The sequence below is a fragment of the Anoplopoma fimbria genome, chromosome 15 (assembly GCF_027596085.1).
Source record: "Anoplopoma fimbria isolate UVic2021 breed Golden Eagle Sablefish chromosome 15, Afim_UVic_2022, whole genome shotgun sequence".
NCBI lineage: Eukaryota > Metazoa > Chordata > Actinopteri > Perciformes > Anoplopomatidae > Anoplopoma > Anoplopoma fimbria.
This window is the reverse complement of record NC_072463.1, coordinates 1,596,807-1,615,609: the sequence shown is the minus strand read 5'-3', so window position 1 is coordinate 1,615,609 and position 18,803 is coordinate 1,596,807. Positions and strand designations below refer to the sequence as shown.

Below are 18,803 nucleotides of genomic sequence, written 5' to 3'. Positions count from 1 at the left end.
CTGAACGTAAATGAAAGCTGCTTCTTCTTAGCGTCTTTTTCTGATTGTCTGAAACAAGAAGTGCTGCTTTTAGCCTTTCTGATAAATAATGTGTCAAGGCTGAAATCTATGGAAGTCTTTTGCATTCACCAAAGAAAAAAAAGTTATTATGACTCCGCATTTCATAATTAGGAGCCGTGTTTACTTACCCTAAAAACCTATATCTAGAAGTTATGGATCCTTGTTTCGTTATTACAAGGTTATCTTCTAGTTGTGTTAGTCTGTTAGTCTTTATCATCTTTAATCTTTGTAATAAAGGTATGATCATTTTACCTGTTTGCTTGTTTATTTAACGTGGACAAGACAGACGCAAGCTTTCCTTCATTTGTAACAATCAACACAAAGACTTTTACCTTGAAACTAGGATCTTAAAATCCCATAGAAATAATTATGAAACCCTGACTTCATACTAACAAAACAAGGGTCTCGTCATAAAGAGATAAGATCCTTACGGGATCACAAAACAAGGCTCTCTTAATAAGGAGATAAAATAATGAAAAGCAAATCTATTAAAAATATTTGAAGGGATATTTACGTGGAAAAAATGATTTCCTAATTACAGGACAAAATAATTACGTTTACCAAACGGATATAAAAAAAATTATAACCTGCTTATTAAGCATCTAGGACAAAATTAAATAATGAAGATCCTTCCAATTGTAACAACAAAACAAGGATCACATAACAACAAGATAAAAAAATGATGATCTTATGTCCTAAAAGACAATAAGGCTTCCAGACAATAAGGATTCCAGCTAAAGATCATTATTATCGCATCTTCATGTTATAATATTGAAATAAGGACCAACGTAATTGCGATTTTTTATTCTTGTAGTGAATGCAATGTGCTTCCCTCGTGTTTTCTTTCAGTCATTAAAGAAAGTTTAGTAAAAGTTTTGACGTATCTTTAAAACGTCTACTCATTTGTTTAAATTTGTGCTTTTATTTAAGTTTGTAACAGTTGTTGGTTCTCGTCTCGTGTCGGATCCCCGTCCTCAGAGTTCACTGACCCTCTCGCTGAGGGTCTCCAGCTCCTCCTCGTGCTCCTGGTAGCGCTCCACAACCTGAACGCCGTCGCTGCGCGGGCCGTTGAGGAGGTGTAAAGGGTAGTCCAGGCCGCTGAGCTGGGCGTGGTGATGCCAGCGCAGGTCGTCGCTCTCGTGGGTGATGTAGCGCTCGTTCATCCGGGACTCCAGGTTCCTCAGGTCCAGCCACATCTGGTAGTCCTGGTGGAGAAAGCAAGCGCACCCTTAAACATACTGGTCCCAGAATTGTTGGCACATTTAAACACTTTCATTCTGTCATGAAACTTGGTGGAAGAGGATAACACAGGCTGAGGAAGAACCCTCTACTTTTTCGGAGATCTCTTCTAGTTAAGAAAATCCAGTATATCATTTAAAATCCTTCTCTTCACCTTCAAAGTCTCACATGGTACAGCACTATCATATGTTAGGGAGCTCTTTATAGTTAGGGCTGCTTCAGGTTTGCCTTAGACCAGCCCCTAATTAGTCTGCTATGGGCCTGGACTGCTGGAGGACTTCCTAGGATACACTGAGCTCCTCTCTCTTCCTCGTCTCTCTCTCCATCTGTAAGACTTTAAGCACATTACTAACTTTGTCCTTTATCTCCTCACAGGTTTTCTTGGATCAGGGTTTTACCTGGACCGTGTTGGTGCATGACATCCACTGCTACTATTATTCGTCATAATAACATTTCTATTAATATTACTGCTACTATTAGTGTTTGTATTATGATTATTATTCTATCATATCCACTGCTGCTGTTCTTCTTATTAGTAGTTATCATTTTTATGTGATCACCAGTGCTAATACTGCTTCTACTTCTCTCATTATATTACTCATTTATATCATATGCGTTGACTTTGATGTAATTCAATCATGTTGTTCTTTCTGTAGACATGACAACATGGTTTATTTTGTCTTAAATTTCATCAGAATAGTAAATTAAAAAAGGCATCAAAACAATTCCATTTTTTTATTTGGGACTGCTCAATATTTTCTTCTCTGATCTGGTGGATCCAAGAAAAACCTTAACTTTTAAATGTAGTCTTTGGCGTATTAACACTGGTTTCCATTACTGACCTCTTTAGTCTGGAACATGTACTTCTGCTAAATGTCTTAAGTCTTAAGTGCACTTTAACATCCATCATCTTTCCTGTAATTTAGTGTTTACACGTCTCCTTAGTTGTTAAAAGTTACTTAGTTCTTTTAATTTAGCTTCAACTACCTCACTCAGTCTTTGGTTGTGAAGTGTGACTGTTTGAAGGAAGGCGGGAGACCTTTACCACCCGTTGACACTGATTTAACATTTATATAAATGTAATAATTATAATGATTGTTACCTGTAACCAGGGGTGACTGAGGGTCTTGTCCACACTGTATCTCTTCCTCATCTTTACTTGCAGCAGGTTGTTAATCAGGTCAATCGCTGCAGGGAAGGAAAGAATGAAAAGGAAAACAAAAGAGGGAGACAAGGAAAAAGAAGTGATGAGCGAGAATTGTCGAGGTGAAGCGAGTGTCCTACAGAGGGAGGGATGAAGGAGGAGGAGGAGGAGGAGGATGTAGGGCCCGGGCCCCCCGTGGTGAGGGGCCAGTCGGGGCTAATGAGCAAAGCTAACATGATGTTAACATTTCTTCAGGGGTCAGCGGTCTGAACAGCTCGAGGACCCCGGGGCCCCTCAGGTCTACGGGGGCCTCCATCGCTTGGCATTATGCACATGAATGGAGCAGCACATGAATACCCCACGAATCTGTCCGTCTCACTCTCTTTCCAGGAACTGCCTGGACTCTCGCTGCTTTTCAAGGCTTTTTTTCCACCCCTCCTTCATTCCTCCTTCTCAGCGGAGTCACATGACCCCAACGCTAATCCAAACTTTTGTTTTCCTCTAGCAGAAGGGCCGAAGGATGGCGATGTCCTACCATCCAGAAACAAACCTTCAACTCTCAGCCAGACTTAATCACATTACTACATTCTTCTTAATGCAGCTTTTGCCACATTATGCCAGGAGATTATTCTGTTTTTCTTTGAGATGGCATGATGCAGTGGTTATTGCATCATGCTGCACATGAAAGTGTTTTAACTGAGATAAAAACAGTATCAGACACCAACATAAATGAATCAAACAAACATCCATTAAGTGTTCAGCTGACATTCCAATAGCACTAACCCTTTAGTTATTCTTCCAACCAGGCCCAACCTTCGGTTCTTAAAAGTGGAGTCAAAGCTTCCTGTGTTAAAGCTGCATTCTCTCTCCTCAGGGGTGCAAACTCATCAGGGATGAAAAAGGTGACAAGGATCCGAACCCCTAGGGGGTCCGGGGCATGTTCCCCGGGGAATATATATTTTTAAATATATATATATATTCATATGCTTCAATGTTATACATACACAGTGGGTTATTTGACCCAAATATGTTCATGTGCAAAGTAAACAACAATCAATTGTTTATGTTGACAACAACTCATGTTCTACAGACACACCATATAATTCATATCAGCATGTTAACGTTATATGTAACTTATTAGCAGCTAAACTCCGGACCAAACTCCGCTGACGGCCGTGTCTTTTATGTAAATGTACATTTTTCTGCGTTTTTCGCTTAGATTTTTCAAAAGTTACCGAGAAATAGACACTGTACTATCCGATAACACCGTTATTGTAACCAGCAATAATGGTTGATGTGATTTGCGAGGCGTCTGTCAGCCAACTGTCTAACATTAGCACGTTAGCCTACGTTAGATAGCCTAACGTTCTTGCAGCGTACCAACGTCACACGTTACCGTCAATGCTATCTTAAAAAGGCCGCTCGAAACCAACGGTTTTTGAAAATGTCTTCACCCGAAAGACAAGTAATACATGTCTATTATGTCACCTGTAATACACCTGTCTATTATGTCACCTGTAATACACCTGTCTATTATGTCACCTGTAATACACCTGTCTATTATGTCACCTGTAATACACCTGTCTATTACGGCATCGAGCAGCTACCTTCCATTTCGAACAGACCCGAAGACTCGAAAAAAAAGCTTGCGTGTCATGATGACATGGGTTGGCCAAACAAACAAGCTTGAAAAAAATATTAGATTCATGACAGCTTGCCTTCGCAGATTACTTGGAGGACCCCCCCCCCCATTTTTTTTTTTATTGCAGATCTACACGAATCACACAAATGACCTATTTTGGATCAAAAACGGCGAATTTCGCCGAAAGGTGACGAGTTTGCACCTGTGTCTCCTGTCCACCAGGGGGCGACTCCTCTGGTTGTATAGAAGTCTATGAGAAAATGACTCTACTTCTCTCTTGATTTATTCCCTCAGTAAACATTGTAAACATGAGTTTATGGTCTCAATCTCTAGTTTCAAGTCTTCTTCAATACAGCATGATGTTCATTTAGTAAATGATGCTCCATTTAGAGTCAAACAGACCATAAAGCAGGGGATGCTTTAGGGCGGGGCTACACACTGATTGACAGGTCCACACCAGAGACGTATACGGCGTCTCTAAGTCAAAATGGTGAGGGCAAAAAAGTAAAACACAAGGCTGTAAAAGTGCAGATCATAAACCAATGAGTGGCGTCATGAAGTCTCCGTCCACTTCTTATCTACAGTCGATGCTTCCAACGTATGATATCTAACGAAAAGTTACTCGTTTCTTTTGGTACGAAGTCGTTCAAAGTTTCAAAATAAACTTTCGTCTTTACAGGAATTTACTTAGTTAGGTTTAGGAAAAGATTGTCCTTGTCTTTAGTATAACTACGAAAGTGACGTTACTAGAGAAATGAAGATTGGTGACAAATGACTCCAGGAGACCGATGTCCGTTCCTCATGTGAAACAATAAGTCTATGTTTATTTTTTTTCAACTTTCGGAACTTTCAGCTTCCTGTGAAACCTTTAGTTGGAAAACGCACAAAAAAAGAGGAGTTACTGTTTCGTAAGATATCGGGGAATCTCTTCAGTTGTCAGTCTGGTTAAACCATTGAACAGCGTTTTGTTCTCCATGTTTTAAGCTAAATAACATCTATTAGTAAAGAGAAAAAAAAAGCCTCAAAGACACTCAGAAAGAGTAGTCCTCTGAGACATTTGACTGATCAAACAGTAGATTACTAACTTTTACTTTCCTTTCTCCTAAACACAACATTTGAAGTGTTAATGTGCTATTAAACCGCGTCATGTGACATCTTATTGTGATGGAAGTTGCATAATATTCATTTCATGTTTAACATAACAATATAACTTCTTTATTCAAGCATCTCCATTATGAAACTTGAATCGTGTTTGTGGGCAGACGATTAAATGAGTAACAGAATCCATTTAAAGTGTCTTCTCTTGAAGTGATCTTTGAAAAATGCAGATTTGTTGACGCACTAAGAGTTTCTCCTTCTGACATTTAATCCTCCCGACAGAAAAAAAATCGACTTTGAACGAGGTTTATTTTGAAGGCGCTGTGGCGGGAGAGGAGGCGGAGGGGAGCTTTGAGGGCCCTTCAGGCTTCCGGGCCGAGCAGCGAGTGAGTCAGGATGATTTAAATCTGTCTCGTAGTCAACAGGACGACTCCAGCCAACACGGGCGGCGGACGCATTTAGAGACAATGACGGCAACAACATGAGTCACGCAGCAGCAGAGAGACGGACTTCAAGTGTCGGAGATATTATACTGCAGGAATAATAACCTCACGAAAAATAAGAAGCACTGAGTCACACAGAAGGGTGAAACAAAGCGTTCATCTTTGACTGTGGTTCTTATGGGGGATGTTCTGACTATTTATATTTGTTGCTAGAGGAAGGCTGATTTAGGGTTTCAGTACAAAATCCTCCTCAGCAGCGTTTCAGAGAAATATGACCAGTTTGCTAGACGTGAAACTCAAACACTGACTGTGTTTTCAAGAGTATCCTGGTTTTCATTGCATTCAGAATGTGCCTCTTACAAGAGAAACCAAGTCCTTCTAATCCTCGTTTAAAGGCCTGAACCTCATTCTTTAGTAACCTCTAATAAATGAGAATAAACTTTAAAATACCAGGGTTTACGGGGGTCCGAGACCCCTTCATTGACACTTCAGACCCCCTAAAAGCCTCAATTGCAAAATTATGGGGGTCTCTTAAATCACGAGACAATTATTTGACACTTGCAATAGTCACTAAAATGACTTTTGAAAGCTTGCTAATGCTCAACAGTTTTCATTATTCAAACTGCAATCATTTAGTCACAAATATGAACAGTGCTAGAAACGATTTTGAAATCTGATCCATTGCCTTTTGTGAGAACCTGGATTAAAGCAGGACATTGTCTCTCCTCTCTGTGTAGGAGTTGTATCAGTCATGGCTGAAATAACCACTGTTGCTGCTTTGCAGATGTTGTGGAAGTCCTAGATCCATCAGAAAAACCCAACGCCATCATGTCTGGGTTCAGAAAATCATCCAGAGGTGCTTTGTGAAGTTCATCTGGGCTTTATTTACTGTATCTAGCAAGCCACACGTCGGCTGGTTCACTACAGCTGTATGAACCCCCAATAAAAAAAATTAACGGATCGAAATGATGACGAAATATCTACATAATGATGCAGATTTGTAAAAAGTCTGAATTCATGTTTTGTTGGTTCTCTCTACAAGATGAGGACCAACTGAATGAATGAATTTTGGATCGATATGTGCTAGGCTATGCTAACGTTGTAGCAGCTCCATTAACACTCAAAATAACGTCATATAGGCGTAAATACGGCAGCGTGGTTATTGTTTGTCCCATATGGCTCATACATATACATTTATACTCATAGTTTCCTCTGGTCTCTGTACTAATGTGAGGTATCGGAGAGCTCTGGGTAATCACAGACTTTTAAAACCTGCTGTTTACATGTTAACAGCTCAGGATACCTGAGCACGAGTAGACGAGTCGGAGGTGGAGCTTTGTAGAACTCAGATCTGAACTGGATCAGATTTCAGGTTCACTCTGCAGCTGTGTTTGCGATCCTTGATGTTACGTACCTTCCTGGGACACTTTCTTCCAGGGATGAGGAGGGTACATGAAGGCAGCGTTCTGGATCTGATCGTTGATATCTTCATCTTCATTGAAAGGGAACGTCCCACTGAGACTGCAGGACATAAAACACAGAAATCATATTTAAGATTTAACCTGTATGTCAGTTAATAATTACGGAATGGTGATGATTTCATCTTAGATATTATAGAGTCCTTATATGTTTTATATGGTGGTGTTTTGCTGGTCAGCTTTTGCTGAGCACCACAAGAAAAGCATGACGATGAACAAAAAGAAACAAGAAAACAAAAACAAAAGCAATCTGAAAATAAAAATACAACTTTAAGGTAAGAAGAACGACGAAGAGCAGTAAAACTGAGCCCAGAATCATCCACCAGGTGAGCCTCCTACCTGACGTAGATGATGACTCCCACCGACCACATGTCCAGAGAGCGGTTGTAGCCTTTGTTCCTCAGGACCTCGGGGGCGAGATACGCCGGCGTGCCGACCACCGAACGCCTGAACGACTTCTCGCCGATGATCCGAGCGAAGCCGAAGTCACACAGCTTCACCTGAAACACGGACGGAGGCCTGTTACACAAAACCTTTACATGACACAGGTCAAAGGGATCAGCATCGGCTGAACATGTGACCAGCTACCATACTGAAGGTCTGTTCTTCCACCTGGAAACATAGTCTCCTCACGAGGGGACATCAGAGGTGGCTAGCTATCTAATTCTTAATCCAACAGTTAGTCGGTAGCCGTAGTTTTCAGTGTAAGTAACAAAACTTGCTGACTGTAAATGATAAATGTCAGTTAGATATTGGGAATGATAAAAGGTAAACATCTGACAGAACAACGTATCCTCAAACAACGGTTCGTGTGATATCTAATAAAAAGTAACTATTTCTTTTTCGTGAGTTTTCCAACAAAAGTCCAGCGACACGCGTACATTTTTGCTCGTTACATGAATACAGTCTCAAAATACACTTCCGTCTTCACAGGAAACGACTCAGTTAGGTTTAGAAAAATATTGTCGTTTGGTTTAGAAAATACGACTAGAAGTTTTGTTAGAATTGATCAAACATCGCCTCCTGAATAAAAGATCAATGTTTGTTGGACTCATCCACCTCCTGGATTTTGTGGGATTTTACGATCATTATATGTCCTTGTTCATAATAAATATACCCATACTTTAATAAATAAATGTGTATAGAAACTTAACTCAGTTTATATATTCTACACACACACACACACACACACACACACACACACACACACACACACACACACACACACACATACTCCGTACCTGTGGAAATGCGTCGGCAGAGGCCAGCAGCACGTTTTCAGGTTTTAGATCACAGTGGACGATGTTCTTGAAGTGGAGATGACGCAGAGCCACGAGGATCTGAAGGTGACCGAAACAAACACACATCCAAAATAAAACACTTCATAATAATTCCCTCATCAGAATCCCTCTGAAACCCACAGAGCTTAAATTCATCAAAATGTTTCATCAAAACATTTTATTCTACATGTTTCTCATTTAAAATTCCGCCCCAAATAAAACGTTTGTTTTAACCAGATTCTGTAAAAAACAATTAATTCTGAGCTCCTCAGTGAAACTATGAAGCCATGATTGATTCATCTGAGACCAACAGTCATGTGACAAACAATCTGTGAAGCTTTGACTGAGCTTCATGCTGCTGAACACAGAGCAGAGAGGAGAGGCTGGAGTAGAAATATAAAAAGCTCAATACACATAACGCGTAGAGTTTTTTCTTTTTCTTACATTCGTAATACTTTAAGACACTTAGTCACATGTTGGATATATAGATTATTTTGTTTTCGTATTTCTGTCAAATACATTTTTAAAGAAATTGCGTTTTATTTGCTTTTTATTGATTTACGTCATTTTAACTGTGTTATTCTGCACTAAAGACATGTTTGAGTTCTCTCTAATTCTAGCCATGATATTTCTGTTTACATAGAGATTCAGGACTTTTATATTTCAGTTGAAACGGCCCGACGCTGCTTGGGGTTCAGAGGAAGCGGAAACTCTTCTCATGTGAAACTGTGTCACCTGTGTGACCAGGAACTTGGTGATCCTCTCCGGCAGTCGTCCCTTCTCACTGGACAGGATCATCTCCAGCATGTCTCCGTGGAGCTTCTCCATGACGACAAACACCCTCTCTGGAGTCTCAAACATGCAGTCCAGGTTGACCACGCCCGGGTGGTGCAAACTCTGGAGGGAGGAGCAGGAAGAAACCATGAGCAGAACTTTTATTTTTAAATTTTGTTAGGATTTTTTTATCTTATTACTCACTAATGACAGAATAAACTCAATCATCATCCGCAAAGGATGCGTGGGGATTAAAAGCCTCTGTGAAGCTTCAGGCTGCTGAACACAGAGCAGACCTGCCGGACCAAACACCACCAAACTGCCCCAAAGAGGGGAGGGAGGAGATGACCTGAGGCTACTCCACTACCCAGCATGCTCCTGGCTGTCTGAAAGCAGCGGGAGGTCGGTGACTGTTGAGCCGACATCTTATATAGAAGTAAATATCAGGCTGAAGGATGAGAGAAAGAGAGCAGACAGGTGTGTGTGTGTGTGTGTGTGTGTGTGTGTGTGTGTGTGTGTGTGTGTGTGTGTGTGTGTGCGTGTGTGTGCGTGTGTGTGTGTGTGTGCGTGTGTGTGTGTGTGTGTGTGTGTTTGCAGCAGCAGCTTCTGCAGGTTGAGCAGCACTGCAATATTACAGGATGTCACACCCCTACGGTGTTGCCACGGTAATGAAGTCGTTCACGGCAGGAAGTCTCACTCACCGCCAACAGGCTCTGCTGTGTGTGTGTGTGTGTGTGTGTGTGTGTGTGTGTGTGTGTGTGTGTGTGTGTGTGTGTGTGTGTGTGTGTGTACCTGCAGGATGGCCACCTCGTTGCGTAGCTGACTCTCCTGTTTGGTCGGGAAGCGGAGTTTGTCGATGATCTTGATGGCGACGTCTCGGCCGGACTTTCTGTGTTTACCTGCATGAAAACACAAAAATCAATATCGGTATTAGATATTGTCTTTTATACACTAAGTCAAGGTTTGTTTGGACGGTTTGCTGCGTCTCTAGAATCAAGCTTTGATTTATTTTTTTTATGTATTTGAAATTGATCAATTTATCCTGTAAGAACTTTTTTATAAAAGTTTAAATTTAAATTAAAAAAAATGTAATGAAAAGAAGGATAAAATGTGAGAATAAACGGCGAAATAGTTCAAATTTACCCCCCAAATATTTGGAAAAAAGCATCTGAGATTCAGAGAAAAACTGTCACTATTAACATTTTTCTCCCAATAATAAGACTTTTACACCCAAACTATCACAATATTAACTTAAAGCACTTTATTCTCAAAATACCTCCACTTTATTGTCTAAATCTTTCATCTTATTCCAGCTTTAAATGTTCATCTTGTACGTTTTACCTCCGTAGACGATTCCAAACTGTCCGGAGCCGAGAACCTCGTCTGGGAAGATCTGATACACCGAGTTGATGTCCTGAAAAACAGAAGAACAAGTCTGAGCAAAAAGTTCACATCAATCATTCAAAATGGTTCAAGTGAAGAGTAAAAGTCGGGCTCAAAAGTAAAGGAAGTCTCTAAAGAGACAGTGGAGACATGAGAACCAGGAGGAACAGTGATGTAGTCGAAGCCAAATAGAGACACAGAACTCGACTTGTATTTTCTAGATGTCTCATTGAAACTACCAGTGGTGGAAGAAGTACTCAGACTTTCCCTTTAAATTATATTATATTATATATATATAAATACTACAGTTTAGAAATACTCTACAAGGAAAAGTCCTGCATTTAAAATCTAGCTTAAACATGAGAACGTGGAGGATTTTCCTAAAAACAATGAATAGTTATTGTTATGTTTAAATATGAAAATGAGGCATTGTCTTATCATTTTTGTGCTAATTTTCATACATTAATCTGAACATTGGATAAAGCCAGGTTTAAAATTCTTGTTTCATTTTGTTGACATATTAGAGTCAAAGCTTTTTTCTTTGTATCCATAAATCAGAAAATACTGTCAACAGCCATAGAAATAATCAATTTTCTCCATGTTTATAGTAATACACTGTTGTATAAATCAGACTATGAATGATATCTGAACAAACCCCTCTGTAGAAACCTTCAGAATATAGAGAGGAATGAAGCTGTAAAGTTTGGTGTATGTAAGAGCTACTGAAGTGGAGATTTATGGATCAGAGTCTGAGAAAAAACTCATTTAGAGAAAACGTCCTTTAAAGATATGTTTAGTTAAATTACATACATGTTGAAGACTCTACAGGTGAATAGGGTAAAAAAAATAATAATAGATATCAACATGAAACTTCACCAGTTGATCACTGATATTAAGAAGATTTTTTTTGTGTTACAAGTTTTCTCAAATGTTATGTTTAAATATGCAAATGAGGCATTATCTAATGGTAACTTGTGGTGAATTTAGGAGAAATCTACAGACACAAATAGACAAAGTAGTAAAATAAATGTTTTATTTCCACTAAAGTGAAAGAAGACGTGTTATCGAAAAAAATAAACCAAAATCTCTAAATGGATTATTGCTTGCAAAACTATATTGTTGCCCTTAAAGTACCAAAAGCAACCTCATCATGCAGAACAATGTGTTTTATTTAATTGGATTATAAACCGATTAATGTAATATCACTTTGATGTTGCAGCTCGTATGTATTTATTGCCTGTTGATAATATTTTCTTTCATAATCTTTCACTGAGAGCACAATGTTTCCATGTCAGATCTAATGGAGTAGAAGAAAATGCAAACACTCAAATTGTACTTAAGAAAAGTACTTGAGTAAATGTACTCAGTTACTTTTCCACCAGTGGAGACGATCTTTTAGAAGTTGTGAAAGCTGCTCCAGCTGAAGTGGAGGAGGCCGAGGCTGAATCGGATCAATTCATCACCTGGTGGAGTTTTTCATGAGGCTTTTTTTCTTTTTTCTGAGTGTAACTACGCGGCGTCAGTGATCTGCCACAGCTTTGACACAAAAACTGCAAAATATTTTCTCCTTGTCTGCAATCACGTCTCCCTTTTCTCCCCCGTTAGCTGACAGCCTAATATCACACCTCGAGAGGACAGAAATACAATATTATAAACCTCCCCCCCTCCCTCCCCCTCCACTTCTTCGCTGCCTAATTACCATCCGTCGTCGCCATGGAAACCGTTTGGCTGAGTGAGTAATCACAGTAATCTCCATTTGAGGTGCTCGAAGACGTGCTCACCTTGGAGACGGACGGGGAAAAAAAAGGTGAGCGCCGTCTGCATGGAAACGGGGACTCCGTGTTCTCTGCGCTTACATTTGCATGAATACAGTTTGCAGACATTTCTTTAAAAGCCTCGTGTGAAAAAAAATCTTTATGATGTTAATGTACAGGAGTGTTTGATGCTCCCGGGGGGAAAGTCTGTGAAAGGTCCTCCAGGTCCTTGAAATGTAAATGAATGGAGACGGATCAGATGGAGGAGATGTAACAGGACGTAGTTGTGTGGTTTGAGGAAGACACTTCTTAAGCTCGTGAGAGAAAGTTAATGAACCAAAACCTGAAGCTAACCACGGAACAAAATGTTTTTCTGTCACTCCTCTGTTCTCTCCTGAATATATCATATATGATATATCAGCCGATGTCTCTGTGACTTTGATGTTTTAAAGGTTTAGTTCTGATTTACTAGAGTCACACATCAACACAAACAAACAGCAGCAGACCAGAAACCCTGTGTTCTGTGAGGTTAAATCAGTGTTTTTATGACACTAACCTCTATGAAAGGTGCTTTATAAATGAATATTGATTGATTGATTGATTGATTGATTGATTGATTGATTGATTGATTGATTGATTGATTGATTGATTGATTGATTGATTGATTGAGCCCCCAACAGAAAGGGCTGTAAGCAAAGTATGGCTAAGAAAGTAATCTAAATTCAGTGTACACTTAAACTGCTATTTCGATTTTTAGGTGTCTAAAATACATTTTTCCTAACCTCCCTTTTAGTACAATTTTGTTTGCTACTTTTAGTTCCACCTTCAAGGTTTTTAGGGTGCGTGAGACACATCACTGTCAGGTTTTAGGAAGGTGTCACGCCCAGAGATGTGTATATTATTATTATATTCCTTTATTGTATATGATGTATACCTCTGTATAAACACCACTACACCTTAATGTGTGTGTGTGTGTGTGTGTGTGTGTGTGTGTGTGTGTGTGTGTGTGTGTGTGTGTGTGTGTGTGTGTGTGTGTGTGTGTGTTTTCTCACCACATTCTCCTGGATCTGGCAGTTGGAGACAGAAATACTGATGGAAATTTCCTCTGTTGATGAGATACAAACACGATCAGAGTTAAAACTACAGAGAAACAATCAGAGTGAATCACCTTTAAAACACACATTATCATTGATGTTAAGAATTCATCTCTAAATGACACGTTATTTAAGACCAGTAGCGTCTGTTTTTAAACTGTGTATATTTCTTCGTCTAAGAAGTATATCCTCTGAATAATAGATGTTCCAAATCTGAAGCCTGTATCCTTCAGGCGGTTGAGACACGGTATTATTTCAGTGTATTTTCCCCTCAGGTGAACACTCGGAGTCGGAGAAGGCACGGAGACCAACAGTGGAGTGTTAGTCATGATCGGCTTGACGTCAGAGAAGGTCTGAAATATCTCTGATGGGTTTTGTGTGGGTGTCGACGGCCCTGAGGGGATCTGAGAGTCTGCAGGAGAATTCAACGTGAACATTAAAACCTGAGCTGGAAATGTGTTCTTTTACAGCCGGGATCATAACGCTGGAATAACATTTACATTTTGTCCAATTTCATATAGATTCTTTGAACGTCTGAATGTCCTGTGTTCTTATTCAGTGAGGAAGAAAACAAACTGGTGGCTTCAACCTCTTTACATGCAGTATTCCTGTTTATTTCCCTGTAAGCAGATTCAATTCTGGAAGAATCATGTTATTCCACAATGTCAGTAATGTCAGTATCATGGTGCAAATATTCTGTGTTATGTTGAAGCTTTGTTTCCTCAGAGCACAATATAGTAACCTGGTCACATGGCTTTGATGGACACAGCAATCCATCAAATTTAAACATTAAAATGTAGAATTTACATACATTTCCCCAAAATTCAACCAGACATAATGTTGTAAATTTAGACAACATAAATGTGATTTCAGAGACCTTGAACCTTATGGCAAGATGCTTCTTTGTACATACCTACTTATTTTAGATTTGTATTTTCTTTTTTCTGTCTTTGAGTTCTGTGTTTGTTTGTATGTTTGTTGATTGCTTGTTTTGTTTTGATCTTGATTAGCAATAATGTCAAAAAAAATTTGGCTGCACAAGTCTTTTACTGACGTGAGGCTGGGTCAAAACAGAAACATGTAATTGTTATCCTTAGGGGTTAGGGTTTGTATAAAGATACAGGAACATGTCCAAACTGCATATGAAGTTTCAAGGTCAGGTCATAAGAACCAACAGCTATATAGAGCTGGGTGTCGTCTGCATAGCGATTAACATTAACACTATGCTCACCAATGATGACCACTCATTGTACCATACAAAGTCGTACAAAAAGAGTGGATCCAGAATCAAGTTTTGTGGCACTCCATAGAAATGTTCTTTCTTACTTTTGACTGCAATGACAAGTTTTGAATAAGGCAGTGGTTTGATAAAAAGGACTAAAAATATTTGAGGGTTCAGCCTCAGACCACTTCTCATTTCTGAACTATCAAGATAAAGTGGGATCAGCAAAACTGATGAAGGCAATTTGCTATTTACCAATACAATACAATACAAATTGAAGTTTAAAATAACCAGATTTAAAGTCAATTCCTACTAATTATACCAACATGTGTACAGGTTGTAAACTTGTACACTAGCTGTTGTGGTGTCTTACTGTGTCCACTGCGGTGAGAGTTGCGGGAAATTCCTGTGGAGACGGCCGGCATCAAAGCGTGCTGGATGGCCATCTCCCACATCCGAGCCACATCCTGTCCGACTCCACTGACCTGAAAGCAGACGGTAAAAAACAGTCAGTATAAGTACCAGTCATCCGTGATTAACTCAAGTCACAAAGTTATGGACTAGGCAGTGGTTGAGAAGTATAGTACTCAAGTACTATACGTAAGTAGAATTTTGAGGTACTTGTACCATACTAATTTCCATTTTATGCTAGCTTACTTTACTCCGCTACATCTCAGATGTAAATATTACGATTTGTTAAAGACTAAACCAGCGGTTGGTGTAGTTTGGCCTGTTGTAATGTCTCAGATGTCTATGCGTTGTTGATGAGACTTTTATTCTCTAAACTTTCCAAATGTTTTTCTTTATTTAAATTCCAAAAGAGATCAAATTATCAAATAACTCACTGACTTTTACTTCTAATGGAGATCTCATACATTGTGCTTTTCCTACTTTTACTTGAGTAAAAGATCTAAATACTTCTTCTACCACTGGACATATTCAAGCTTTACGACATAAAATAAACCGAGCATCATTTATTCACCAGAATGCTGCTGCTGGTTGATGACTCAGTTCTCTGCAGGTGCTCTCCGATGTAGTAAACCAGCGACGCTGTGGTGATCTCAAAGCAGTGAGGATTGGCTCCATCAGGAAGCAGAGAGAAGGTCTGAGCCGGTTCCAGACATAAGATCTCCGAGAGAGGGATTTCCTGCCGAGAGAAGTGGGACGGAGCATGAAGAAAAAAGGTTGAGCATTGGACTCATTTGCATAAACTTGTTGCCGGTGCAGTAAGTATATTTGTTCATAACTACAGTGTTTGAACACCGAAATATATCCCATCAAACACAAAAGCATCACTGTAAAGCTTTTAAGTGGTGTTCAATTTCTCTCTGAAATCGAAAGGACATGATCCCTCACCAGCTTCCCACCCTTCAACACTGACAAATGTCAGTTATGCTCTTTAACCCATCCTCACAGCCTCATCTTGTGTAAAAGTGAAACAAACTTTTGGAGAATACCAACAGTTTAAGGCTAAACTGGCATCAGAATCAGCTTTATCTCCAGTTGACTCGAGGAGATTATAAACTTCTGAGCGTGTATCATATTTTTTGGTGAAGCCAAAATCAGGAAGTGAAAATATTCCCCTCATTTCCAGGATTAACCAGTTTAAGAGCACACTCAAAGAAGCTGTCAGAGGATTTGTGCATTGATTGAACTAAAAGGATACGGGGAGTTTCCTGCTGTCTTAAACGTTGTGCTAAGTTATAGACATCTGCTCAACAATCAGTTTAAACAGTTTGAAAGAATAAGGATACGGACGCCTTAAGAAGAAGATTCACACAACAACGAAGACAAAGTACAACTCCAAATATACGGGAATTGTCCTTTAACATACTTCTATAGAAATCAGTGATGAATAACGGGTTGGGTAGCTCTTCTTACCTTGTAGTATTTACTTCCTGTGTCATTCTGAAACAGCGTGATGCATTTACTGTCCAGCCGCCAGTAATGTCTCTTCCTCTGAAACATTGAGAGGAAGAGGAGGAAAGAAAAAATAAGAACTCAGATGAAACAGCAGAAGAGGAGAGAAGGAAAGAGTGAGATGAAAAGGAGACAAAAGGGACAAAAATATGTCCAAAAGTGACCAGAGAGAAAGAGAAGAGAAACGCTGACGTCGTTTAACAGAATCACACAAATGGGATTCAACTTTCACACAGAGCTGAAAGATGCAGAGCAGCAACACCTCATCTGACAAGTATATCTTTTATGACACTTTTGTTTACAAAAAACTCCCATGAACTTTTGTCCTGGTTATGGAGTGACGTCTGGAAAAAGTCTGCAAAAATCAAAATGATACCTTTTTGTTTAAATATTTTCTCATCATTTTTCTTTCTAGTATTGTGATTTATTCAATCATCTTGCTAATATTAATACTGTGCATCATTTCACTTATTAGTAGTAATCAGCATGTTCATGTCTTTATCTATAACCAAAGATCTCGCCCTGTTTGACCGGATGGCTGACGTGTAGAGAAAAGATGACAAAAAACAATAAGATTAATAAATAAAATGATGTGACGGCAGATTATCAAGGCAATTATGTTTACAGACAATATAATGACCTATCTGTATGCCCATTATCTCAACTGAAAACAATCCTAAAACTAAACAAACTAAAACATTTTGTTTGTGCTTTAAATAACTCAAATCCCAGCATGTCGTATGACTGAAATAGGTAAGTTTTTATTATTAAAAATGATCCAAAATGTTTGTGGTAATAACTTTAAACTCACCCTATAATGATATGTATGATCTTTAAATTATGTAAATCATTAAGTACTGAACAACGAATGGAACAGAGTGAGCAGGAGCAGTTCAGTTCTCGTAGTTTAATATCTGCGGTGATGTCAGTGAACGCAGCTGAACTCTGGGACACTCCGTCCTGTTTCTGAACCCTCTCATCCTTAATGGATGGATGAACAGTACACAGCACACTCAGAACTCCCTCACTGCAACTTTCATTTCATACTTATGTCACAAGAATTTCGCTCCTAAAAGCAAATAAAATATGTTTCTTTTGTCCATATTATTTTGGTCAAATACCAGCACTTCAGTCTCAAAAAGAAGCATACAAGTCTAGAAAGGTGCTGCTGAAGTAACAGGTGTGATGGCACGTAGTTAGAGCTGGGCCAACTTTGTTGCAATATAGGGATGAAATGGTCACCAACTTCACGATAAACCATAGTTAAATTCATGATGGTAATTGTTACCGTTCAGAGTTTTACTTATCATTAAAACCGTGATTGATAACTGTGCTTTGAAGAATTCATGATAAATACTGTCCATTAGCAACCGAAGTTAGCAACCGTCTCCCAGACACACAGAATGCATTGGTTTTTCCAAGAGTCTTGAAGGAAACTTGATCTAAATGGTCGTCACCTTTTCTGCCGAACATGCAGAAAGAAAGTTTGGTCTCCTGCTAGACTTTTGCTAACTCCGGCAGTATTTTTACTCATATTCATTAAATGAGGACAGAGCATGACCGATCCACCAACCCTCACGTCTGTTGATTAATTTGCATTTTCTTGCCGTTTATTCATAGTTTACTCTTTAACTGGCAGACAAGAACTTTTATTAAAAATAGTTTTTAGTTAAAGACATCAAGTTTTCCAGCCATCTGGTGTTTTATGGTGAAGTTACAGAAAAAAAGGTAAGCAAGACAGATAAACAAATACAATGAACAGGCAGACAGGTAGATGGATGAACAGGTGCTGTACCAGAGTGTCCTTGCTGGTGTAGTGGACCATCCAGCCCTCCTTCATCACGTTGCTGGTCTTCCTCTTTGTGTGTTTGACGGACTGAACGACTCGCATCAGAGGGATGTTGTTACTGGTGGACGGGCTGCAGGGGGCGGGACAAAGATCAATCTCACACTTCTTTGTGTGTTTGTGAGTGTGTGCGTGTGTTTCAGTGTGTCTCTGTACCTGATGGCCCGGTTGGACTCGTCCAGGTCCGGGTCGTGCAGGTCGCAGAGGTCGCTGGGCCCCGCATCCAGCAAGAGACCCCCCTCTGACGTCAGCCCTTCGTCCATGTCGTCCAACAGGCCGCCGCCTTGGTCGATATCATGGTCGTCAAGGCAACCCTCCACCATGATGACGTCTGACTCCGCCCCCGGGCTCAAGAGCTCTACGAAACAAACACACACCTGGATGTGTAGTTTATGTTTCTATCGTTATGGGGACCAGATGTTGTAG

At 39.7% G+C, this 18,803-nt stretch overlaps 1 protein-coding gene across 1 annotated transcript in view; it reads right to left on the bottom strand.

Moving 5' to 3' along the window:
- Positions 1-1,012: 1,012 nt before the first annotated feature.
- Positions 1,013-18,803, bottom strand: part of prkd1 (protein kinase D1) — a 29,961-nt gene continuing 12,170 nt past the window's right edge. The window contains exons 7-20 of the mRNA XM_054613952.1: positions 18,534-18,735; positions 18,327-18,450; positions 16,493-16,570; positions 15,594-15,758; positions 14,985-15,096; positions 13,348-13,400; positions 10,500-10,572; positions 9,951-10,057; positions 9,120-9,281; positions 8,346-8,444; positions 7,444-7,604; positions 7,041-7,147; positions 2,402-2,487; positions 1,013-1,265 (exon numbers count right to left, since the gene is read on the bottom strand). Coding sequence (XP_054469927.1) covers positions 1,035-1,265; positions 2,402-2,487; positions 7,041-7,147; positions 7,444-7,604; positions 8,346-8,444; positions 9,120-9,281; positions 9,951-10,057; positions 10,500-10,572; positions 13,348-13,400; positions 14,985-15,096; positions 15,594-15,758; positions 16,493-16,570; positions 18,327-18,450; positions 18,534-18,735 — 1,760 coding nt within the window. The 3' untranslated portion in view covers positions 1,013-1,034. The remainder of the gene's footprint in view (positions 1,266-2,401; positions 2,488-7,040; positions 7,148-7,443; positions 7,605-8,345; positions 8,445-9,119; positions 9,282-9,950; positions 10,058-10,499; positions 10,573-13,347; positions 13,401-14,984; positions 15,097-15,593; positions 15,759-16,492; positions 16,571-18,326; positions 18,451-18,533; positions 18,736-18,803) is intronic.